The 24,967-nt window shown below is 43.6% G+C and overlaps 1 protein-coding gene across 2 annotated transcripts in view; it reads right to left on the bottom strand.

Annotated features, from left to right (window-relative positions):
• Positions 1-24,967, bottom strand: part of RALGAPA2 (Ral GTPase activating protein catalytic subunit alpha 2) — a 92,862-nt gene that overhangs the window by 61,862 nt on the left and 6,033 nt on the right. For both annotated transcript variants that reach the window (XM_066316655.1, XM_066316656.1), the window contains exons 4-24: positions 18,466-18,523; positions 17,178-17,221; positions 16,565-16,739; positions 16,004-16,119; positions 14,664-14,802; positions 14,026-14,225; positions 12,919-13,146; positions 12,463-12,636; positions 11,506-11,643; positions 10,785-10,933; positions 10,499-10,610; positions 9,597-9,834; positions 8,918-9,082; positions 7,601-7,741; positions 6,417-6,554; positions 5,830-5,912; positions 4,903-4,993; positions 4,598-4,771; positions 1,982-2,175; positions 1,407-1,505; positions 1,007-1,162 (exon numbers count right to left, since the gene is read on the bottom strand). In XM_066316655.1, the coding sequence (XP_066172752.1) occupies positions 1,007-1,162; positions 1,407-1,505; positions 1,982-2,175; positions 4,598-4,771; positions 4,903-4,993; positions 5,830-5,912; positions 6,417-6,554; positions 7,601-7,741; positions 8,918-9,082; positions 9,597-9,834; positions 10,499-10,610; positions 10,785-10,933; positions 11,506-11,643; positions 12,463-12,636; positions 12,919-13,146; positions 14,026-14,225; positions 14,664-14,802; positions 16,004-16,119; positions 16,565-16,739; positions 17,178-17,221; positions 18,466-18,523 (3,012 nt within the window). The remainder of the gene's footprint in view (positions 1-1,006; positions 1,163-1,406; positions 1,506-1,981; positions 2,176-4,597; positions 4,772-4,902; positions 4,994-5,829; positions 5,913-6,416; positions 6,555-7,600; positions 7,742-8,917; positions 9,083-9,596; positions 9,835-10,498; positions 10,611-10,784; positions 10,934-11,505; positions 11,644-12,462; positions 12,637-12,918; positions 13,147-14,025; positions 14,226-14,663; positions 14,803-16,003; positions 16,120-16,564; positions 16,740-17,177; positions 17,222-18,465; positions 18,524-24,967) is intronic.

Genomic DNA, 24,967 nt, shown 5'->3' with positions numbered 1-24,967 from the left:
ACAAGGCCACCCACAAGTGTATTTTGTTTCTGAAATCCTGGAAAGCATGCTAGGATCCCTGTTCTATGTCATCCTGTGCTCTATGATTCTACATCCTCTCTGATTAAAAGGCTCCTGCTCTCTGAGCACCCAGCAAGCACCTTGGGGCCAATTGCCCTGCAAATACAGGAGCGAGGATCCTGCTTCCTATCAACACCTTGCTCCAAGGCACTGCCAGTTAACACCTCACCCAGTTCCACAGCTAAGGAAAGCATGGCGGGAAGGACACGCACACACCAGCCAACCTGTGGTCAAGTGTGCCACCAAGAGGCAAATGCAGCCACCAGAGCGAGGAGCAAGAACAAAGAGCAGCAGCAGTCTGCAAAATATGGGCAGTGTGGGGCTGCAAAATATCCAGGGAAGCTATGGAGGGATTGCAATGTGGGGCTGCAAGATACCTGGGGAACCCTGGAGTAATGGGCAGCTGCAGCAGGACTCGTAGGATTTTCCAGGAGAAAACCCCTGCCTCTCTATTCTTATCTATTGAAAAGGAGTGTTTTCCAAATGCTCTGCTTTTCAGGAGGGAAATCAAGGGGCAAGAGCCTGGTAACATTTCCTTCTTTCCCTCGTCCATCTCAGAAACAATCAAAAATCTATCTGGTTTCCTAAAGGCACCATCAGTAACTCCCAGAATTTCCTGAGGGGTCCCTGTGCCCTTTGCTACCACCCCCAGCAGAGCTGCAGCCCTTGCTCTCATTCCTACAGCTATAAAAACCTGGAAGTGTTCTTTGTTTTGTCTAAAAAAGATTTCCTAAGAGTTCCCATGAGCACTGAGCTGTTTCTGTGAGACAATCATCACCTAAACACCCGATTAAGTCTTTTCTTCGCCTCACATCAAACACTTCATTCCTGAGGCCGGCCCAGGACAGGAGGACCCGGAACAACTTCTGTGCCCACAGCTAAAGCAGCAGGTTTTGGCAGCACCTCCTGCTGCCATAGCACAGGGCAGCAGTAGCACAGCTCATACCTGGTCCTCGCTGGTCAGCCCCAGGCGCAGGACGAAGTAGAAGTGCACCAGGAAGTCGGAGTTGGGCAGCAGGTCCTGGCGCCGGCTCATCATGGCGCAGAGCAGCCGGAATGCCTGCAGCTTCCCCTCCTTGTACTCGCTGGGCAGCGTGGCTGCCTGCAACAACAACAGATCATGCAGCACTCCTTGCTTTCCCCTCCAGCCAGCCCATACCATGCATCTCCAGCAGCTCTCCCACAAAGCACATATTAACTTCTACTCAGCTCCAGTGAGCCTCTGCAGAGCACTTGTTGTCTCGGCCAGCAATGATTATGAAAGTTAAAAATAAGGCAACTAAATACATACCCATTCAGCTCTGATATAGAAGAAAATACTCCTGTGTGAAACTTTCAGAACTAACCTTGAATAGCCATGATGCAAATATCCTGAGAGGCGGGATCAGGATGGGAGGAGAGGGAGTTGACTGATTGTCCACACTGATAGCGAGGTTGTCCCGGATCTGATAGTTTTAAAAGAAGAGTGTTAATAAAACCAGCATCTTTTTTAATGCCTTTTTTTTTTTTGCATGATTATGTTTTAATTTTTCTTTATTTACATTCAGGCACTACACCCGGGGCTATACAGAGCTCCCACTTCAGCCAAAGCCACCAGGAAAGCTTGTTCTATGCTGCTGCTCCTTGGCCAAAGCAAACGTTCCCGGTTTGAGTCACACTGTGGGCTTTTACACAAATACCAATATCTGTACTTCTTTTTTCTTTGCTACTGTTTCCTCACCCCACCTAAATTCTCTTGTCATTGGACAGGATTCTCTGATGGAGTTAGCTGCTGGAAATCAAACAAGACAAAGCTTCCTTTTTACATCAGAGGCCTCCCATGCCATGCTTATGCTCCAGGTGCTAACACTGAATCCCATTTAATTATCATTTCCACAACAAAAGAAATGTGTCGTTATCATTAGCTGTAAGTATCACATACCTTTGCAAGTTTATACCACAGCTCAAAAAGATAGCCAAAAACTTTTGCATGGATTTTAGGTGACTGTATGTTGTTCACATCTCCGAGAATTCCCAGGATCCTTCTCCACAGCACAGCAGCAGAATCAGGATGCCAACCTATAAGGCTTCCACCAGCAATTATACTGCAGTCATCAGCCAGGAACTCACTGCTGTCTGTAAATTCAAAGTGTTCCATTTCCACAAGTCAGAAATGCAGTCTAAGCATTAATTTGGTCAACAAAATCTGGTCATTACTTCTCCTGACCATCTTCCATCTCACAAGAATTCTCTCCCCAAAATCTCTTTCATTGCGGGAGCTGCTTGTGAGTCAAAGTAAAACACGGCAGCAAACATAGGCAAAGGGGCTCACAGGTGACAGTGCCACTTGGCACAGCACTGCCAAACCACACTGTCCCCACCCCAGAGGGCTTTTCAGGAGGGAGGCAAATGCAGCTAAATGCAATATTCAGGTATCTGAGGGATGTATTCAATCAATAACTGGCTCTTACAGGTAAAATTTCTAGGTTTATAAAAGTCTTTTTTTTTTTTTTTTTTTTTTAAGATCACACAGTGTAGCAAGACCTTGCAATACAACTAGACAAAGGAATAAGAAACCATAGATGAAGAGCCTTGAGCAATGTGCTCAGGCATCACCACTCACACAGAGCAGCTCCTGAAAAAGTAGAGGGCACAGAGAGCAGGGCTTGGAGAAGACTGTCAGGGAATACGGGATTTATATTCTTAACCAGTACAAACCCACACTGAAGTACACATTTTAATGACAAGAGCTGGTAGCTGCTCTCCTGTCCCAGGCAGCAGCACAGCCACACTCCAAGGCGTACCTGCAGCAGCCAAAGCACAGAGGGAGGTTGCAGGAAACCTCTACTGTAGTGGTGTGTTTTTCAGTTTATTTAGTTTTCACTGGTTGAATGTATGTTGCAGTTGGTTCTTTCTATGTACCCCTAAGTTCCACCCCGTTTGGTTTACCCCATATTTCAGTTATATGTCAATCTTCTGTATCCCTACCCCCTGGGATTGTCAATCACAGCGAGGCCTCTCCCTGGCTCTAGAAGGTTCCAGGGAGAGTGTTGAGTGATCAGTCAGGATCACAGAAGTTCCTTCCTTCCCCCCAAGGACTGGTCCCTTGGGAAGTCTCTCATCCCCAGAGCCGTTCCCTAACCCTTCTCCTTGCTCCTCCCCCTGTATAAAAGCTGTTGTCCCAGGGCAGTCTGAGCTCTACTGAGGCAGACTCTCTGAGGTTGTGAGGTAGCTTCTTCTGGGCCACCAATAAACTTCTGTGGCAGACCCCTGAACAGAGTCCTCCTTCATTCCTTCACCTTAATCACACCTACACCTAATCAAAAACTCACAGGATCAGCAAGGTCTGCCTGCATACTGAGCCATACTTGTCACCAGTGCCAGGGCCAGCAGAGGCAGGTTGGGAGGATCCTCCTCAGACACCCACCACAACACTCTACATAGGCAGAAGTAAACAACTCATGTCCTCTGAGGACTCAAGGAAGGTTAGTGAAATAAAAGGCATTTTAGACACTTTTATGTTTGAATGTGTTTCAAAAACAACTTTGGGAATATTTTCCCCTTTTTGTGTTGCAGCATTACAAAGTCCCGAAGTGCTAAGCCAGGTGTTATTTATTGAGCACATGAGAATGACGTTCTACAGATCTGTGCTCAGGGAAGGGGCATCTCTGCCGCTTTAGTGGTGGTGTCAGTGTTGTTCTGCCTTACCCCATCAGGTTTCCACAGCAAAGCAAGCTGTGACTTGACTGAGAAGCAGGAATGCAGTGAAGGGTACTCTGGCTCTGCTGGGCAATGACACATCTGTTACTCCACTTCTTTCACTCCACATGACCTGCCAGAACATGTGGTTCTTTCTCTTTTTACCCCCAAAGGAGCAATTCTTGCACCACAGCCACAAACAATTAATTTATCATCCACGATCATCCTTACCATGGGCAGTGTTACTTTTTTCACAGCAGCCATGCAAGCAGTTGGACTGGGTGTGCTGGTTCATTAAAGCACAAATATTTTTAAGGAAATATTGACATGAAGAAGTACCCTTGAAATTTTGTACCCATTAGGAAAGCAGCCTGTAAGATATTCCTACATTACTGCATTCAGTTCCTGACCAAATATCTAACTCACATAACTGGATGAAAGCTACCTTTACAAATGGCAAAGAATGAACCACTTATTTCCTATCAGTCAAAAAATACAGTAAGACATTTCCTCAGACCATGCTGCTATGAAATAAAACCTGTTCACTTCAAACATAAATTAGTGTGTTGTACTTCAACGTTGTGGCAGGCCCATGAGTGCCCAGCTACCACAGCCTGGCTGGGTACTGTAAGAAAGCCAGCTGTTTTCAGCTGGGCGGGTGGTGGCTTTCTGATCATCATTTATTGACAAATCAATTGATGATCCGAATCCCCTCCACTCTGGGTGTACAAAACCATTCTGAGTGAGCACAATGAAGGGTGCTCACTTGGTGCCACGTGTCACATAACCCAAGCAAGGCGCACAAGATCCTATTTGGGGCCCAGGTGTGAGCTCACATACAGCGTGGGGCCCATGGTACCTGTGAGGTTGGCAGGCTCCTGCGAGGGGCTGAGCTGGAGCCACTGCGGTGCCACAGGATCTGCACCTGTGCCCGGCGCGGCCTCGGGGTCATCCTCAGCTGCCTGCCAGGCCACCAGCGCAATGTCCACATCAGCTGCACAGCCCAGAGACGTGTCGCTGCTCACGCTCTCACCTGCAAACAGCACAGCCCTGCTCACACCTGCGCCCTGGGCTACGGCAGCAGAGCGCCCCAGAAAAGCATCTCTGTCTGCAACAAATCACAGCACTGATTTCACTGCACAAAAACACTCTCTGGGCACTCACTTTTCTCTCTCTCTCTGTAATACCCGTGTGATTGCTGCAAGCCTGCTTTCAGATCCAACTCGGCTGTACTGCTGCTCCTCCACATTGCCACCTGCAGAGAAAAAATTCATCTCAGCTTATACAGCCTTGAGCATTACACCACATTCTAGCAAATTTCACACCAACACAGTCATTAGAAATTTACCACAACCCACTCACGACATTCTCATGAATATTCAGACTACTAAAGTGTTTGTCAATGTCCTTAGACAAACAACAGGCTTTCCATTTCATCCTTAATCCTCCCTTTCACAACTTCAGTTTTCACACCAACAGGCAGGATTTTTTACCTATGTTTTTCAAAGGCACGTGAAATAATTTGTTAAGGTATTAAAAAAAAAATAAATTTCAGCCTTCATATTTCAGAGAGATGACCAGGCTGAGTCATTTATTGTTTCAACTGTTCACCCAAAAGATGCCATTAAAAATGTATGAAGTCTGTCTGTGCTAACGTCAACTCACACTAACATTTCTCATGCACGGCTGGTGACAGGAACTGTGCTGAAGAGAAGCATTTTCATCAGTACTTTAAACCATCAAACATTTATTCCAGTGTACTGTAGCTCTGTAATAGCCATGAATTTTTTATCTTTTAAAAGTTATGAACTTCTTGTTGGTGCTTAATATTTTAAAAAAGGACCAACGTCTTGTGTAACACTAGAAGAGAGATAAACCTGCAGAAGCAGCTGACAAGGTCAGGAAACACAAACTGATCACACTCAGCAGGACAATAACATGCTACAGCTCACTTCCAGATTTCATTCTAGAAATGGGATTAATCACTTTTCACACTCACATCTCCTAGGGTTTCTGAATGCTAAAAGGCATCTGATTAGAAAGAAAACACTGCTAGGATCTTATCAGAAATTACTTCCGGGTTTGCCTTACTTGCTCTGCTTCATGCTCCTTTGCACATCCTTTATTTTCCTGAACTGATTTGGAGTCTGAAGTTGAATTTCCAGCCTTCTTACCTAGAAGTTTCAGAAAGGAAACATTTGCAGGACAAAAAATACACAGCAAGTCTCATGTGAATTTCAGCAATGTTTACGGGTCTCATTTTTACTTAAGGGCCATACAACACTTAAATGGGATACAAGATGCTTTGAAAAATCATTCAGAAGCATAATATACTTAGAGGAGAGGAACTGAACTCCAACTGCAGCTCGAGTACACAAAATTCAAATGCAAGTCGGGTGAAAAAAGTCAAAGAGTTACATACAAAGTGCACACACATTCCAGGTTTCATTTTTGGCCTCTCAGCTTTACAAAAGGTCACATCCTGCATTCATGGTCCCTGACTTCTTAAAAAAGGGTTCTTTCAACAACTTACCAACTATGCAGTGACTAAGAAAAAGAGATAAAAAACATTTTGGGGGAGAACTGGAAACCAAAGTAAGAGCATCATTTGTAAGGCTAAGCAAGTCTCAACGCTTTTCCTTGAAAAACATAGTATTGCTGTATTTTATTAAAAATACCTTGAAAAAAATCAGATGGAATCTGATCTGCAATATCTGAAGTGCTGCTGCTTCGAGTTAGCTGCTGGTCTTGGTCTGCAAATGGGCCTGCAGCTTCTGCTACTTCTGAATTTTCCAGCTGTTGAGATTCTTCAACTTCTGTTGATTTAATTACAACACAAAATATTTGCAGGAGCTCATATGTACATCTTTGAACTCCTTGCCTAAGAAAGCTCTATGAAAAAGTGACTCTTGCAAATTTTTAAAATTCCCAAGGTAAAATATACAAGTTGTAATTTAAGTTCTATAAAATATCCTTAGAAAAATTGTTAAGTTTAGAGAGAGATGCATGAGCAGTGTAAAAAGTCTAGAAAAGGAGAGAAGTGATTTTGGGAGTTAACAAACATAAATAAAGCTGGGTTTTCAGTACTGGAGACCCCAGCTGGCCTATGTTCATTATGGAGACAGAAAGAACAGAGTAGAGGCAACAAAACTCTTAAATGCAGTATGGGAAGAAGGCAGCTCCAGAAAGAGGGGAAAGGAGGAGGAATTTAGGAGCACTTTTAGGAACGTGTTTCTCTTTGCATTTGGGGGAAAAAGAAAAAAAAAAAAACAAACCAACTAGTAACACTCCAGTGTTTTCATCCCGCAGTGTGTAAGTTTTAATATGGCTTTTCTACTTAATAAGCATTGTAGGTATTTCAGAAAGTTATCTCAGGAGGCATGTGCACAAAAATTAACATTTCCAGTATTTACTGACTTCCAATGTCTCACAGAAAGCAATAAAATAAAACACTCAACGCAATTAACTAACTGGAACAATTTCAGCATTTCCCCCAAGATAACTTGGGATGAAAACACACCAAAGATGTTTCATACAGCAGGAATCCCCCCACAGGCTCATAAAACACCACATACAAAACTCTCCTTTCTCTTGCTGCTGCAGGTAATGACCCTGAGCAGGACTCAGGAGTCACAAATCCCGTTCAGGAAGCGAAACATGGAATTTTTTACTTTAGCTACTAGGCAATGTAGATCTGATGGCAATTGATGGCAATCTTTAATATCAACATGAACAAAACCTGCTTTGCTTGCGATGCTGCAAACATTCTGAGAAGAACCAACCGGACAGAAAGGGAACAGACAGAGAGCAGTTTAAAAATATAGAGAACATTGACATCAAAGATGACTTTCAAGTACAGTACCTGACAATCTTTGAGAGCAAGAAGCGTAAGAGATACCAGGGAAGAGAGAGCTCACAGTGTGAAGCAGAAGAGGTACACCTTTAGTGGCTGGCAAAGCCTCATAAAGATGGACACAGTTGCTGATAGACTGGCTTCGCTTAGCTTACAGGAAAAAATAGAGCAATAATTATATCAGGAGCAGAATGAAATACTGCAGTTCACTGAGTGTCACAACACAACAAAACCCAGTGTTTTGGGATAAAGCTTTACAACAGTAAGCCCAGAGGTTTCTCCCCTGAGATGCCAGTTAATACTGTGCGACATTCTCACACTGAAAGGGCAACAATCAGGGATTTCTGATCCCCAGCAAGTGTAGAAGTGCCTTTAATTTGAACATACGCAAACAACAAAAGCCCTGGATCAACACTTCCATGTTCTCCCTGCTGCTCTGGTAGGGTGTTAAAGGGGAAAATGCTGCAGCAGTAGAGAGAATCCTTCACTGAAGCACAAACAGGGACTAGCTGAATTCAAAAATAAAACTCACACTGAACTGGCTCCACTGCCAAAGTGCTCTGTGATCTGGCTGGAGCCTGTGGCTCAGCCATGGAGCCACAAACCACCTCCGGTGTCCTCCCTCCTTCCATCTCTCCTGATAAGGAACCTGGGAGGGAGCTGTGCCGCCCAGCAGCTCCTGCTCAAAGCAGGGGATTTCCACAGGAGTCTGCCCCAGCTAACTAGCGCATGGAAACACACTGACATGAAATAAAGAAAGGCCAGGTTCAGGCTGCTGAAATGCTTGAACAAACCAGGATCTGTTCCATGTCTGGGGTCTCAGTCATTACCCCAACATTCTTCACCCCTGGTCTCCCTCCTGCTTTCCTCTTTCCGGAAGTAAATATGAGAGGAAAACTTCATTATGCCAAGAAAAAGAGAGCACATAAAGCAACTATGAAAGGATAATATTATTTATTAAGTACCTGGTTTACCCTGTGCTCCCAGGAAATAGTTGTATCAGTATATGTTATCTGCCTGAAGTAGTAAATGCCTTCTTAGGAACTGATAAAAATAGCAATGTACCACTCTATAAAAACCTCTAATGTGCACAGGTTTAACTCACAATTCCATGTCCTGTAGCTAAAAGCTTATACAGAGAATTTCCCAAAATACTTTGACTCTGTGATTCATGCTGGCCAAGACATCCAGACACGGACATGCAAACTCTCTGTTGGAGCAGTTAATTATTAAGTTGCTTTTGGCAGCAGCCACCCCTCAGAGGCATATTTAAAACTTGAGCGTTACTGAGTGTCTGGGTACCAAAGCACTCAGCTATGGTCTAACCTGTGGCTCTCTGACGGACAATGTTTCTTGCCTTCTCCACACCTGGGGCCCCAGAGGTTGTGGCACTTCTGAATCTCATTGGCTCCAAAACTTCAGGGTGACTTTTCCAGCTTAATGAAAAAGATCTTCCTACTACAGCTGTCTTCTGAGGCTCTAAAACACCACCTTAGGACAAAGAACACAAAATTTTCTTGCACTGAATGCTTTGGCATGTATTTTTGCTGAAGTACAAATGGACTCAGACATGGCAAATATTAATACCTTGAACAACACACATTAACTTTTACTATTAATAAAAAACAACTGGTACTTCAAACTATGTGCATCTATTTCAAGATGATACGCAAAGGCAGCTAAAGTACTGTAAATTAGAAACTTGACTAAAAACACACGGAAAGGAATTTTTACAGAGTTGCCAGTGCCAGCCAACAGCACAGGAAACCACATTTCATCTCTGCTATCCAAAAAAACCTGGCTGTAGGTGCATGCCCCAACCAGCTTGATCCCAACTACCTCTCCTCCCCAGTGAAGGATGATAACACACAAATCCCAAGTGCTTCACATTTGATTAAACAGGTTGTTATGTCAGATTAAGTAGTGTTTAACATTAAATTAATTTTTAAGATTAAGCTTCAATATTTAACCAGTTTGATACAAAAAGCACTGAAGCACAAAGAACCTTTGCCTCTCTGCTTTTTTTCCTTCTGTTCACTGAGCTTGTCCAGGGGCAGGTTTGTCATCTCCACGCCGTACACGGTCCTGGCCAGCACTGCTGTCAGAGAGTCCATGATGTTGGCCCACTCGTTGATGAGCTCCTCCCAGTCCGTCAGGGCAGACAGGACACTGAGAAGCTCATCCCACAGCTCCCGGGAGATGTAAACGCTCAGGTTCGCTCTGATCCAAGCCACAATGAGGGTCTGAGGGAAGAGGCATGAGGGGCAGCTCGGGGAGAGTTGGCAAGATGAGTTCAGCACACCAAGCCCAACCCATAACTCTGGCCTGCACATCGACATGGCCTTTTGGTGAGGCACAACTGATGTGCAGTGCTTTTTCCCCCCCTCAGAAAACACTCACAGAAATAATGGGGAAAGTTACTGAGGAAGGAAATTTAGAAAAATTTCAGGCTACATGTTGTCTGGCAAACTGAAATAAGACACTGTATATGAACAGCAGAATGAAGAACTGTCTTACACCCACAGAACGACTGTAGCAACTGAGCTCTGGGGCAGCACTACACACTCAGTTACATTATCCAAGCTGGAAGTACAGTAGGAACACAAATGTCTCCCTCACTCAGTGTGACTCAGTTTTGACTTGCCAGCTGGACTTTTAGGAAAATCATTACTTGAACCTTACACTTTAGAGACGTTCACTGAAAACACCCTGTCTGTGCTACCTTAGTTTGTAACAGCCCTGAAGAGAAGAGCAAACCCAACTTTCCCTCTGTTAGCAAGTTTACAAAGTAATTACTAGCAAAACACGTGAAACCTCTCCTTCACAGTAATGCAAGTAGGTTTATAGTACCCAAGTAAAACTGTGGGCAGTTGTGACAGGGCAAACCAACCAGCCCCATTCACTCACTCGGAACAGCAGCCCTGCCATGCTCTGAGCAAACGTGTCCTTTGTCTGGTTCTCCTTTGGCTTCTGCATCACAGCTTCTGTTATTCTGAGGAGTATTTGCAGCATCTGTTCCCTGATTCCAACAAAAGGTGTTCTGTTAGTTGTACCTGCTCATTAATCCTGCAGCAAAGCCTTATTTATTGAGAATGCAGGCACACTTTGGACTTCACAGATAAATTGTAAAATAATTTGGTTGGTTGCAGACTGTAACAACTTTTTCTCTCACATGACACCATGTTAACCTTACCATGTCTTTCTATTCATGGACAACTCCATTATCATGCGCCTGAAGATGCTGAGAATGGCTTTGCAAGCATCCACCTGCTCCTTCAGCAGCACAGGGACCTCAGTGCATGGCTCCAGCAGGAAAACATTCGCGGAGTGTGTCAGGAATACCTGGCATTGACAGCCCATTTGTGCAGTGTTAGGAATGAAAACAGGCAAGACTTACAACAAAATACTTGTGCTGCTTCAGTTAAATCTTACCCTTTCCTTAGAGGAGGTTTCATGTTTTGCCCATCACTTTATTTTACTGTATTATTTCAGCAAGGAACCAGGTGGCATCACAGACCCACCGAGGCTCAGTATGGGGTTTTTGGGTGTCTCTGCTTGGGCAGGCAAGAGGACATTCCTCCAGCCATCATATGCTGAAACAGTCACCAGTATTTTGAATACATGAAGCTCAGCAAAAGTAAATGCATTCTGATGAATTCATAGCACTCACAGGAGGAAAAAAAAATTACCCTTCTGTGTTAAACTACAGATCTATGGCTTTAAGACATGATCATGTGGTTTAGTATACATATTTCAGAGTGATAAACGGAGTCCAAATTGTTTCCAGAAAACAAATCAAGCCCTGGTGTCCTTTTCCTTCATCTTGGACATTGTAATGGAATTTGCAATGCAAATTCGGGTCCCACCCAGCTCAGGAGAATTTGCAATGCAGGTCACGGTCCCGCCCAGCTCACCTGCAGTGCAGCCTGAGCACCAGCCTTCACATCCCTGTCCTCATCCTCCAGCACGCAGCCCCTGCTGACGGCGCTGGTGAAGGAGTAGGTCCTGCCCCAGCTGGAGGAGCGCTTGTGTCCACAGGGCTCCAAGGAGAGCTGCCAAACACAGCCTGGTTAGCAACAGGGCACAGAGGAACATGTCCAGATTGAAAAAAAACCATCCCCGAGGTCAGCAGCAAAAGTGGAGGAACTGGCGTGGCACACGTTCATTTCCACAGGGAATTCCTGGCTATTATTTCTTCATTTCCAAACATGGACTTTAAAGGCTTATGGAAGTTTCAAAAGGTATGTTACTTAAAATATTTTACACCACTTTTCATAGTCACTGGTTGTAAAGTCTGGCAAAACTAAAAATTCTCTACGAAGTAAAGTAAAAACCTTGTAATTCTCACCAGTTTACAAATCAAATCACTTATTCAGAAAACTTATATAGAAAACTTCCCTTTAAACAGCGTCACAGTGTCAAAGAACTTTCACTGATGATTCAAAACAGGATATTAAAAGATGATGCACAGGAACTGTATCTACAGTTAAATTTCCTAAATTAAGGTGTCTTCCAGTTACAGTATAACAAATTAACACATATTGTCAAATTTTTAAGTACCACCAACATTAAATACTTCTCCAGGCTCTAGGCCAGCAGGTAGCCAATTTCAGCACTGCAAAACACATCAGTGTTTCTCCAATGAAGTTCTTACTGTCATACTTATACATGCACAAAATATGTTTCTCAAACCAGCTGCAACCCTCCCCTGCACTCTAAGTGCTACTCAGTAACTATTTCAACTATGAGCCCTTAAATAAAAGCATTTTTTAACCCCTATTCTCCACACTCTTTAAACTGTTACTCCTCTACAGAGTGAGATAAAAAGGCCCATATTGCAGCAGACAAAGTAAGGAACAGGGATACCATACATGTTTACTATCTGTTTGCACTGAGGAGTCTTCCAAGGGAACAGCAGCATCCTGGCTGTCCTCCTTCTTGTCTGGCTCCTCCATAAACACGGGTTTCTCCTGCAGTATCCACTTCTGGTACACCTTCACCACCTTCCGTGTTGCGGATATATCAGAAGGCGGCAACAAAAAAGCCTGAAATGCAAAGTTCACTGATTTCACTCCACATAGGACAGAGATGTGGTGTGCACAAACACACACCCCACCACACACACTGCCATTTTAAGCAGCAAGCTTCAGCTCCCGCAACAATTCCAAAACCTGATCGTTAAACTAAACCTAGGAAGGAGCCCAACCTCCAAGGCTGCTGCTGCGACCAGCACCAAGTTTGCCCAGTGACCAGCCCCCCACAGTGTCTCTCACACCTGTTCCCTTCAGAAACAAAACCCAGGGCAACGAGCAGCCACAGGCAGTGACCTGGCGGAACACCTCATTGACGAAGTTGACGTATCCACGCGTGGAGAGGAGAATACCCTGCACCATCTCATAGACGCCGCGGTGCTGCTCCTCCACGCTGCAGAGGCTGCAGCTGCTGAGCCTCCTGTCTGACAGGCTGCTGCTGGTGGAGTGCCCGTGCTCCTGCTCGCCCGCCGGCGCCGCGCCGCTCTCTGGCTCTGCACTCTTCTCCTGGCTCACAGCAACTGTCTGCAGGCACATCATGGCACAGCCCATCACTGACTGCACTAGCACCCATCACACCGCTGGGATCCTCATGGAGAGGTCGGGATCCCAGCAGTCAGGCATAGCAAATTTCAGTCTACCGCTCGATCCAAGAAGGAATTTGGTCTTTACAAACTTCCTTACAGCACACAACAACTGACTGAATTGTCCACATTACAAGTGTAAAGGAAGGCACAGACACAGTGGAGAGGAGCCCCCAAGTCCCTTTACCTTGGGGAAAAGACGGATTGTAACACTTCACATTATTATGCCCAACACCTTTTTGCCAGGTTTTGCCCTGGCACTGCGTGCATTCTGCAACCTCTCAAACTGAGCCCACAGCTGACATTTCTCGGCGAGTGTAAGCCGAGACTAATTCTGAATTCTTAACAGGAAGCTGGAGAGTCTCTCAGAAGTATCGATTTATAAAATTCATTGTGAGGTATCTAACTCTAGATAAGTCTCAATCATGAGTTTATAAATGAAATATTTCTCTAATACCTCATTGTAAACAGCTGCTATAACTGAGAGGAGGAAAACAAAGCAGCCTTTGATGTTCCTGGGAAATGGTCCATGGAACCACCAAGTATGACAGTTTACAGTGCAAATGCCAAAAGTCTAAATATAATACTGCTGAAGTTAGTAACACAAGTTATGAGGGAAAAAAAAAAAAAACTTCTGGTGAATTACCAAAGGGTTTTGCTTGGAGATTCCTTCCTCCACTGAAGAAGATAATCAAATAAACAGCTACATCATTTACTCATTATGGGGTAGCATTGCTTTCTGCTTCAGCCATCAGTGCAGTGGGATCACTTGCAAGGTCAGCACACATGCAAAATGAGAGGTAAAATCTTTGAAGCCCACCTGAATAATTTTAGGGAGCGTTTCTCCTCCATTTTTTGTATTCTGAACAGCAGTTAAATACTTCTTTTCAAGGAAGAAGGTAACGAGCCACTTGATAAAAACCACTCGAGCTGCCATGTACGGGATTTTTGTGCAGTAGACACTCTCATTGTTCCGTGTTGCAGTGACATACACTGGCCTTGGCCTGATATCAGGGATGTCTGGGGGTGGGGGGGGACAAAAAGGAAGAGAGAAATGAAGTGGAATCTTAGTAATTGCTTCCCAACTCTGGCTAAATGCACTGAACATATCACCCAAGAAATAACCGATGCAATAATTGACTGCTTTTGTTTTATTAATGCCTGTATTCTATCCTAACTTTATCATGCCTCAGGAGAATGTAACAGCACAGCTCTGTCCTGAGGTTATCACTTGTATCACTCAAAACAAAGGAAAACAAAAGAGGAGGGCTGCAAAAGGAAGGGCAAAAGCTGTAATGAAGAACCAGCCATGCTACAATGTAAGTTAGTTTTACAGGAAACCAGGGAGAAAAAAACTCCTCATCCCACAGAGCTGTAGTGATACACCAGCAGGTAACAGAGGTGCCACCAAAAGCAGGCTCTGGCTTTTTCTACTTCAAGGCAAAACCCACTACTTACCAAGCACAGGTTTGTAGAGGTTGGTTAGCTTTGTAAAAGATGGGAACAAGTGAGGAAGATAGTATTTTCTGAACAAAGTAAAGAGAAACTTAAACCCAGTGTCTTGGTTCTCCTTGTTCTTCCACTCCAAGCTGGCAGCCTTTCTCATGGAGTTAGAGAGAAAGAAAAAGCTTTAAGTTAACGTGTTATACTGACAATTGTTTCCTCCAAACAAAAAAACCAAGCAACTACACTTTAACAAGAGAAGCAGAAGTAGCACAGGCCCAAAATCTCCTTTACAAACTGCAGTAAGAATGGAAGGTAAGAATAGATCAGCCCCCAAAGCCAGTGAGCTGAGTGGAAGCCAGTGTATTTGTGCTGCTCTAATCAGGGAAGGACAGCAACTGTCCTGTTCTGCTCTCAATGAATTTGCTTCTTAAGCATGCATTTTGACAGTTACTTTGAGCTCTACTTTTATCATAAATATTTTCTTCATCAAAATCAACACAAACAAACAAATACTGGAAGCACTGTGCAATGAGATTTGCAGTGTAAGCAGGTTTGTTTAGATCCCACACAGGTAACAAGACTGTAAAAAGAAGTGACATTTTTGTTTTTAACTGCTGTGAGACTCTGATATGTGAAACAAAGGGTGCTGTGGAAGAGGCTGATAATTTCATACAGCCTCTTTTAAAATAAAGCATTTATTCAAGATGACAAAAGCCTTTCCAAATATTATTTTGGTCTTGCCTTTTCATACTAGAAAGTGTATCTCAAAGTATTTAATTATAATTTATCTTTTTTTAATAAAAAGCTCTTTAATGTTCATTGTCGGCACAGCTTCCACTTTATTTCAAATGTTGCTTAATTTGTACTTTTTAAATATATACATTATCTTAATTTATTTCCTGTACAGATTCATCTGATCTCCTGCTAATTAAATTTTATGTACATGTTACTCCCATCTTTTTTAAAACATCACAGAAGCCATCTCTCTTTATCTCTTCCTCCAGTGGTCCTTTACATTCCTTTTCATCTAGGTATGTGTCCAAAGAGAACAAACTGAATCTTTACCCCACATCAATTTTCTAAATGCAACCATGAGCACATAAAACAGTCAGTTATTCTGCAAGTTTGGATAACATTCATTAATTCTTATCACAAAAGCGTGATAATATTCTTATTTTCACCAAAAATGGCATGAGGAAATACATTTGGGATGCTTTTTCATTTAAAAACAAGAGTAAAAAAAGTGCTGGGGAAGGGTAAACCCAGCTCCAAACAGCTGCAGTGTAGGCTTAACTTTCTATCACAAACACATCCTCCAAATATGAACAGTTTCAAACATATATCCTCCTCACCTGAATTACCATATATTTTAACAGGAGCTGGAGAAAATAGCAGGTCTGGTCTTCTGCAACTTTCTCTCCAGAGACAGCTGGCAAAAGCGGTGTTATTTCTTCTGGAAAAATCTTGTCTAAAATCAAATATTTTAAGCATAGCACACATGAAAATACTGAAACAAAAGCTATTTTCTATAAAAGATTGATTTGAAAATACCCATAAGGGCACTACCAAGCTGTGCAAGGCCAGTAGCTGCTCAGATGTCCAAAGCCCTGGCACATCCCAGCAAGGATGGCACCAGATTCCCGGCAGCTTGGAAGGGCTGACATCAGCTGTGAACCAGGGAGGAGGAAAGCTCCAAACCTGCTTGTGGGGCAGTGAAATGCTGCTGCTGCTGTGTCTGAACTAAAACCACCCCAGAGCCAAAGAGCAAACCCTGAGCAAACCGCTCAGAGGGACAGGAGCGGGTGGCTCTGGAGCTGCACTGGCCCAGCAGCCAGGCACACTCCGGCCAGCTCAGGATTAATTCCAGGGGCAGCCAGCAGCACCCATCACCTCTCCCCCAGGAGAAGGCTCACCGTCGGGCGCGGCTGGGGGGCTGACCAGGCTCTCCAGCGTGCAGGGCCCACGGGGGGACGACAGCGGGGGGAAGCCAGGCACCAGGCAGGCAAACATCAGGATCTGCTCCTCGCCACAGTTGGTCTGCAGGGCTTGCAGCCACAGCAGGAACAGGCGGATTCCTTCACACCTGAGCTGCAAGGCAGTGCATTTGGGGGAAAAGGCAGTAACACACGTCTGTAAGTGCAGTAACACGGGTAAACAGCTCACAACAGGCAGGGCGAGCGCTTCCTCCCAGCTAGATGCTGCAAAGTCTTGCTGTTATTCCAAGGGTATTCACATTATTAATACACTCCTAGCTCTAATGCCTGAGAAAGCTTCAAAAATTAGGTGTTAAGCAACATCTGTGATACCTTCCCCAGGTAACTTCACAAAGGTCATTAGAGCAGCAAAATGACTGAAAACACATTAAAATAATCAAGGATCACAATAATAAAATTTACAATTAAAAGGTGAATAAGAAAAAAATTACAAAGCCTAAAAATCTGGAAAATACTGCTACTGGAAAGCTGCAAAGTAGCATACTTCACAGGAATTAAAGTGAAAAGAAACATGAAAACATCAATGCACTACCTTGAGAGAATTTCCAGTGTGCAAAAGCTTCTTCAGAATCGACCCTGGATTAGGAAAATTAAGTAGAGACTATCAGACACTTCCCACCACAATGTTTTCAAAAATATTCCATGAAAGCCTACTTTACTCTGGGACCACTGTGCTGGGTTAAGACAACTATGGGAGGAAACCCACAACTGAATCTAGTTACAATCACCGCCCCCCCCCCCCCCCCCACAATTAACTGTGATGTATCTTTCCAGTGAGGTCCTCTGGGTTTCATCAGAGGACCATGTCTGAAATTATTTTCATTAATAGTAAGTTCTGTGAATGATACACACTGCTTAAATGGGCTCCTTCCCTTGAGATCTCACCATTTCACAAGACTAAAGAGAAATTATTAACATATATAGGAAATGCATGTTAATTCACACAAACATTAAGCAAAAGGAAACCAAAAGGTAGAGGTGTAAATAAAAGCTCCGCCAAATTCTGGACATCATTTTTTGGACACAGATAAGAAATTATGCCACTATGACCACTGGATAGAAGCATAAAGAATATATCAGCTACATACAGAGCAACTGACTGAAACCAATTTGGTCTGGACCAAACTAGAACCGTTATGAATTGGCCGGGCAGATGTCTCCTCTTGTTTTTGTCAGTGCTGATGGGAAATGTGACAACCACCTTGACCTTTAACTTCTGCTCATTGTTCTGCAACAGCAACTCCTTGTTCTGATGACAGAAATGGCAGCCGCTCAGACAGTGCTGCAAATGAACCCCAACCCCAACAAAAAAAAACCTACTTGGAAGAAATAGAGCCCCTCATAAAATTTTAATAAGCAGCATAAAAACCCCATTTGTGCCACATTGGTGGCATTTGGAAGCAGAATGTGAAAAGCAGTGATAAATCCAAGGCATTTGAATCAGAGGAAATGACTGAGTTAAACCATTTCACTGGACTTCAAGGTGTTCTGGCCATCCAATGCTGCTCTCTGACAGACTCCTCTTATTCCCTCCCTTCTTCCAGAAGCTCCAATACCACTGGACCGTGAGGAAAGAACAGTCTTGGTCTCAGGAAGCCAGCCATGGGTGTCTTGTGTCTGTCATGGCCAAGGCTATATTCTAACGGGATGCTTGGAAAATCCTCCATTTCACGAGAATCTGGGAAAGGCAGCTGAGGCCAAACTTGCACAAATACCATGTATTCACAACTCTATTCATATACCACTCATTAAAAGAAAAACTGATCCAAAAAAGCCACTAAGAAGTTAGTATTTTTTTGTTTTAAACCATTTCTTCTTACCTATACTGCGAAAATGCCATCGATAAAAAATCCTTTCAGGTAGCAGCTGCAATATTTTCTGCAGGAAACAAAATTAGTCAAATTTTCCGTAACAAAACTGGTTCATCAGGGAATACAGAGAAACGGATACACAAGACACAAATGAGATGGGAATACATACACAGTTTCTATTTAAACTAGTGGCAGCATGGACTAGGACTTGGCCACAGGTGTGGCAGTAGCACAGCTCACCTACTGCTGCTCCACCTCGCAAGGTCTGGGAGTACACAGGGCTTCACACAGGTTCCACACAAAAAATGTCTCCATCTTACAACTTTTCAGCCATTGAAATAAGAAATTAGGAAGATATATTTAAATGGGAAGCTAGTTCTGAACATTTCCATTTGGAAATCAAATTAAATGATGTCAAAAATGACTGACAGTCAGAGCTCCTTGCAATTATCAAACAAAATGACTGGCACGAATTTCTGCACAACGAAGTACCTTTAAGTTGTCAGCAATACCACATGCAGGATGCAAACAGATGATAGGTCACTTAAGCAGCAGTGACCCGTTTGAGGGTGTTCTGCACACAAAAGCTCGCAGGAAAAAACAAAGCATCACAGCCCAGAAAGCATCTGGCACTGTGGGCCACCCCTGGGAGCTGGGTGACAGAGTCAGCACCGCTGCCAGAACACGTGCTTGAGACATGGAGCAGGACAAACCTCTATTGACAATAAAGGGCTTCAGAAATTATACTCAACATTCAGAATAGCCTTTTTGGACATGGAACATTCCTTTCTCCATGCCAGAGGATGGAAGTCATGACAAGTTCATGGACATAGGAAACTAGACCTTGGGTCACAGACAGGCTGGTCCTCTTCCACGCCTTCACCATAGCATGTCCTTCCCACACAGTATTTAGCATTTCTAAAAGGTTAACTAGAATAAAAATGCAAACCAGACACATCCTTCCCATGTTCCTTGTATTTTGATCCAGTGTCACTCCCCCAGTCCAGAAGTCGAGCTCCCTCTCCACGGACAGCAGGAATGCTTGGGATGAAGGATCTGACCGGTTAAAAATGGGGCCATGACTCATATTTGGGGCTTTACCAGTTAGTTAAAGCACCAGGCTTCTGCCAATCAGATTGCAGGATCCAGGGACAGAGTTATTGTTATCCATTTAAACATTAAAACACTGGCAGCCTACCACTCCTCCAGACTATTTCTGGCATTATTCATTACTTAACATGGCACAGGGCAGAAAGGAGTCCTATGCTGATCCAGGAGCACTTCTAACCTAACCTAACCTAATCCAGTGCAGGAGCTCTGCATGGGAGCTGGGTCTGTGCCCAGGCTCACCACAAGCCATGTACCGAGGTGTGGAAGGAAAAGCTCCAAGAAACAAAACTCTATGGCAAACCAGCAACAGACACCAGGCTGGATTCAGGTGTCACACAGCACACTGCAGGTAGGAAGTTTCACACATTGGCACATTCGTCATCGGAAAACCAGACAAAACCACACGTGTTCTGTTTCCATTGTTTTAGTCTGTTCCAGTTTCACCTAAATTTGAACATGAAGCTCCCTTCCAGAAAATGAGCTGTGATGAGGTGTGAGCTGCATAGGTGCAAAGCTCCATAGGAAAGAATCATTTGAAAAAGAATTTGATAATAATTTTCACATCCAAGTCTCAGTGAACTTTAGGTTGTATCCAGAGAAAAGCAGGAAAACAAATGCTGCTGCACAGCTCAACAACAAGCAGGAAAACCAAGCCTAAACTCTAAACTGAACAAAACTGAAGGGGCTGGGGCAGAAAACATGCTTACTGTTCTTTTGCCTTTACAAAACACGGAATCCAACACCCTTGTCAGGTGACTGAAAATCAAAACAATTCAAGGGTTCAAACCATCAGTAAGAGGACAGAAGTTCCTATCTGAGAAAAGCTTCCATATCCCACAGTCTTTTCACACAGAAAAAGTGGAGACACTGAAGTCACTTCCCTTGCATTCCCCTTTTCAGCATCTCAAAACCAGGAAAACAATAAATATATGTATTTTGAAAAAAAAATAAAAAATGCAAGGGTGTGACTAATCACTTGCATGGTCCTACCCCACAGCAACCAGGCATTCTCAAAAAGCAATCTGTGTCCTCCTCCTGCACTGCAGACAGCACAGCTCTGCAGCAGAGCAGGGCCACTCTAAATGATATAAATGCAGAGCCCATGTGTGCTCCTGCAATGCAAAAAGAAGCTACCCAGGTGCAAAGTCTACATCATTAAATATAAATTCTGAAGGTTAAGTTAAGCCCCAGTTGCACCAGCACAACTTCCAGCTGGTGATTTTTGCCCCAAGCACCGCAGTCCCAGACTGAGGCAGTGCTGCAGTGAGACTGCACAAATCATGAACCAGTTGTTCTCTTTGCAACTTCATATTTCCAGCAACATTTTGTACACCCTTCCCACCCGTGGTGTTCTAAAGAACATGCATTGCTATTGCTATAGAACAAATAACAGTTTCTTCCCCTTCAGCCCAGGCTGTCAGCCACACCACTGTGAATCTGAGCTGGCTATTGACATCTTGTTCCTAGTTTCACACCACACTAATAAGAAATATTTTAAGAAACCCCACAGTGCGAAATAATATTGCTTTTTCAGAAAATACATAGATCTATTTAATGCTTAGTGCTTTGCTGCATCTATATGGTAATCCATTATAGCACACTTGAAATAGAAATTAGGTATTACTACTGATCAACACATCAGGGTATCTGTCAGTTCTTTTAACTGATTATCCATAGTTCTTTTTCGTTTGGACCTCCTGCATGACTAGGAATAATGTTAAGTTTAAATCTTAGTTTACACAGGATGCTACCTTTCGGAAGCTGTATCTCTCTCTTTTATCGAAACAAAATAAAAACCACCAAGGTTCATATTTTGACAGACTTGGTCTGACTAAACCAAAACTGCTATTTCTTTTAGAGCCTTTTGTTTTTGCCTCCCCTAGTTGAATCCCAGTGTGACTGACAGCTCTGTGCCCATCACCATGTGCTGGCCACCCTGCTGCAGGACACAGGGAAGGCTGAGGCTGGGTCCACATCTCCCCCGGGATCCCAGGGGATGTCTCCCAGCCCCACGGCCACAGGGGAACAATGAGCCCTGCTGTTCTGCTGCTCGGGACGTGCCAGTTTGGTCTCAGATCAATGACAGCCACACCAAAGGGGACCTCACTGAGCAAACCCACTCCCAGAGGCAAAACTGGTGGCAGTGCCAATGGCAAGCCTGAAGTGACATCCCCTCCAGGGGAACGGATTTGGAATTTCCAGGAGTCAGTGGCAGGTGGATGTACTTCAAGCCAAGTCAAGGAAGAACAGCTCTCCTTGAGACCTCTGTGCTCAAGTGCTGCTGGTGGTTTCTAGGTGTTCAACCACCAAAACCTGCGGCAATTTAGAAATTTTCCAGCCCCTATTCACAGACTCAGGTGAGCCAAGAGGCCAATGGAGCCAGCATGCCTGCAGCAGCTCAATCTCAATGAAGGGATACTCCATCTGTTGCATCAATAAATTATTTACAGTTATTTGTTGATGGAAAATGTCTGCCCAAAGCACACAGGGCACTTATCACTGCCTCAGGCATAACAAGAAACAGTAAGATCTCTGAAGTAAAATATGTGAAACATACAGCTAGAATTTACCACAGAATGGTGTAAGAATAGTAGCAATGTAATTGGAATTACGGCAGAATGAATTGCAAATGGTTCCAACAGTAATTTTCTATGTGTAGGAAACTACAACTATAAGCACCTCTACTGTTATAAACAAAAAAGCCCCTTTGTTACTCTACTGAGCTCGAGACTCAGCATTCACATCTGCACCAGGCTCAAGAAACCACAAACTCCACACAAAACACAGATTTTGGGAGGCTTTTCTACATTTGAGAAATTCTGAGCGCAAAACATTTCATCCAGTGAACTTGTTAGATCAGTGAAATGACTTCTATGGCACCATCAGCACAACAGATATGGCTGTTCTTAACTAATGAAGAAAAATTATAGAGAATGAGAAGAAACTGATCTATGTATCTCAAAACCATCCATCTGCTTTTACTTCATTAGAGATTAAAAACCAGTGTCAGAGGAATCAATACCTGATGGTGCATGGAAGGAAAAAACACTTTATTATTAAAAAAAAAAGCACCTCAAACTTTCACAACCAGATGATGGCACAATATTGTTACTTCAGCCAGAAAATGGACATAAATACAGTGCACTTCCTGGGAAGTCTGTGACACACCGGGCTCAGGCAAATCTGAGGTTTTGAGCTGCTCCCTCAAAAAGGAACAGGGACACAAGAAACAACAGTAACCTGTTCTGCAAGTGCACTGCAACTAGAGAGCCAGGGCTTAGCAGAAAAAAAAAAAATTGCCTGTCATGTAATTTTGGTCTTTTAGCTGAAACATGGAAAAATAACAGGACCACTGCCATATCACTTCACAAATATCCATCGGGGAGAAGACAAGGCCAAAGCACCTTAGAGAGTTAGACTCAAGCATTTTGCAATATTAAATGTTAATTTAAAAGTTAAAAATTAAAGTTAACCCTTCACATTCCTCCCTGCTGGTTAACATTTCTTCTTTGAGTAACGCATTGTTTGAAGTTGTTGCTCTGTGGCAAAGCTGTGCAGCTGATGTGTAAAATTATGAATCCATTACTTACTACCAAGCCAAGTCAGTTTCCAGAGGATTTGTGGGAAAAGCCTTTGTTGCCCAATACACACACTAGGTGTCACTCCACAACAGCAGCACAATCCCACCAAACCTCCAGGAACGGCAAAGGCAATTCCCTCATAAACATTTTTTATTGATTTTAAAGCTGTTAACCCTCAGCACGGGGACTCAGGATTTGTTAATCCTAAGTAACTACCTATTTAGCTAATTAGCAGAAAACGCAGCATCCCCCTGGTTCCAACAGACATCACGCTAAATATGGAAAGCTTAACAATCAATTAGTTGTGTTTCCTATGGCTTAGAATATGAATGTTTCATCACTTGGCATTTCTGCCTCCCTGTCCTGTGCTGAGGCTCTCGGGCTGTTCTCACACGGATTGCACATTCCATCCAGCAGATCCCGACCATGGAGGAGATTGCTCTGAATCCACACAAACACTGAAAGGATCTCCCTCTCCCCCAGGGTGTTCCACAGCTCCCTTCCACTGGGACCCCCAAGCAGCCCCTGGTTCAGACACAACCATGGATTTTTTTCTCATTCACACAGCAAGTTCTCCCACTGTTGTTAAGGAGTATGAAGGGGTGATTATTTGCAATCCCTTTCCAAGCCTCAGGAATGCCCAGTTACTCTCTCCAGCCGGGAGAGCAAGCATTGGCTATTTCCCATTGAATGGCACAGGCACAAAAACGTCATTCCTTACTCAAGGCCACAGCACATTATCAGGCTGCCATTAACCTGCACAGCCCTGCTCAGTTACACGGTGACACCTTCTCTGCTGCGCTGGGGAGCGAGGAGGAGGAAGTTTTTTCCACCCCAAACAATCTTGGCAGATTTATGATCTCATGTTCTTTGCCCCTGCCTCAGGCACAACCCTAGAGCAGACCCGTGCCAGTGTCACAAGGAGCAGAAAGCACAACCCAGATTTCAGTGTGAAAATGTAGTCTCGTAGAGGGGGCAACAAGGAAGAGGAAAAGGGAGACATCAAAGTGAAGTGAGAACTGGGTATCACAAAACCCCAGGATTCCATGTCATCATTTTCATGGCGATTTTTCCCACTACAGGCACATTAGGCTAAACAGCATCATTCTTCTTGCTACTATAAATACCATTCCAATTACAAACTACTCATTAATGCGAAACCATGAAGCCACATACTTTGAGGGTCTGGGGGTCTTTCAGAGGGAGTGAGAGGAGCTGAGGACAATTAATCTTTGTTTTAGCTTCAATTTCTAGAGTCCCACTGAAAGTCTGAGGGTTTTTTTCTACCAAAAACTCCTCCAAAATACAAACAAAGATGACATTTCTATTTTTGTTCAAGTAAAAATTTAGTAGTTGGAGTAACAGAGAAAGAAAGAAAGAAAAAAATCAGTAGATGATGTGTGTGCTTAACCTTAAGAGAAATCTGGCCAATTATTTACCTAATGAATTATCAAAAAATAATAATAGATCAAAAAATAATAATTAAAGGTGCCAGTGCTTTTTGACTAGAGATAGGCAGAGCTTAAGCTAAGAATTTCAGTGTGCATTATAGGAACATTTTTATGTGTCTGGCTTTCATCTGGTCCAGTGATATTTTCTCACATCCAAATACATTTAGGTAATAACTCCAATCGAAGTGGTACCTTGGAAAATTATCTACCACAGACTATTCTTGTTCAAATTAAAGCAATCCTAATTTTATTGTGCAGAAGTTAACTAGGTAACATTTCCTCCCTACACACTGCCAATGCTCTGATGGCCAGTGCTGGGAAGGAGGGAAGGATGTGCCCCTGGAAGTGAAAGATGTTATACTGAATTAA

Source organism: Sylvia atricapilla, chromosome 3 (assembly GCF_009819655.1).
Source record: "Sylvia atricapilla isolate bSylAtr1 chromosome 3, bSylAtr1.pri, whole genome shotgun sequence".
NCBI lineage: Eukaryota > Metazoa > Chordata > Aves > Passeriformes > Sylviidae > Sylvia > Sylvia atricapilla.
Note: the sequence above shows the minus strand (reverse complement) of the source record. Positions and strands in the feature narration are given on the sequence as shown.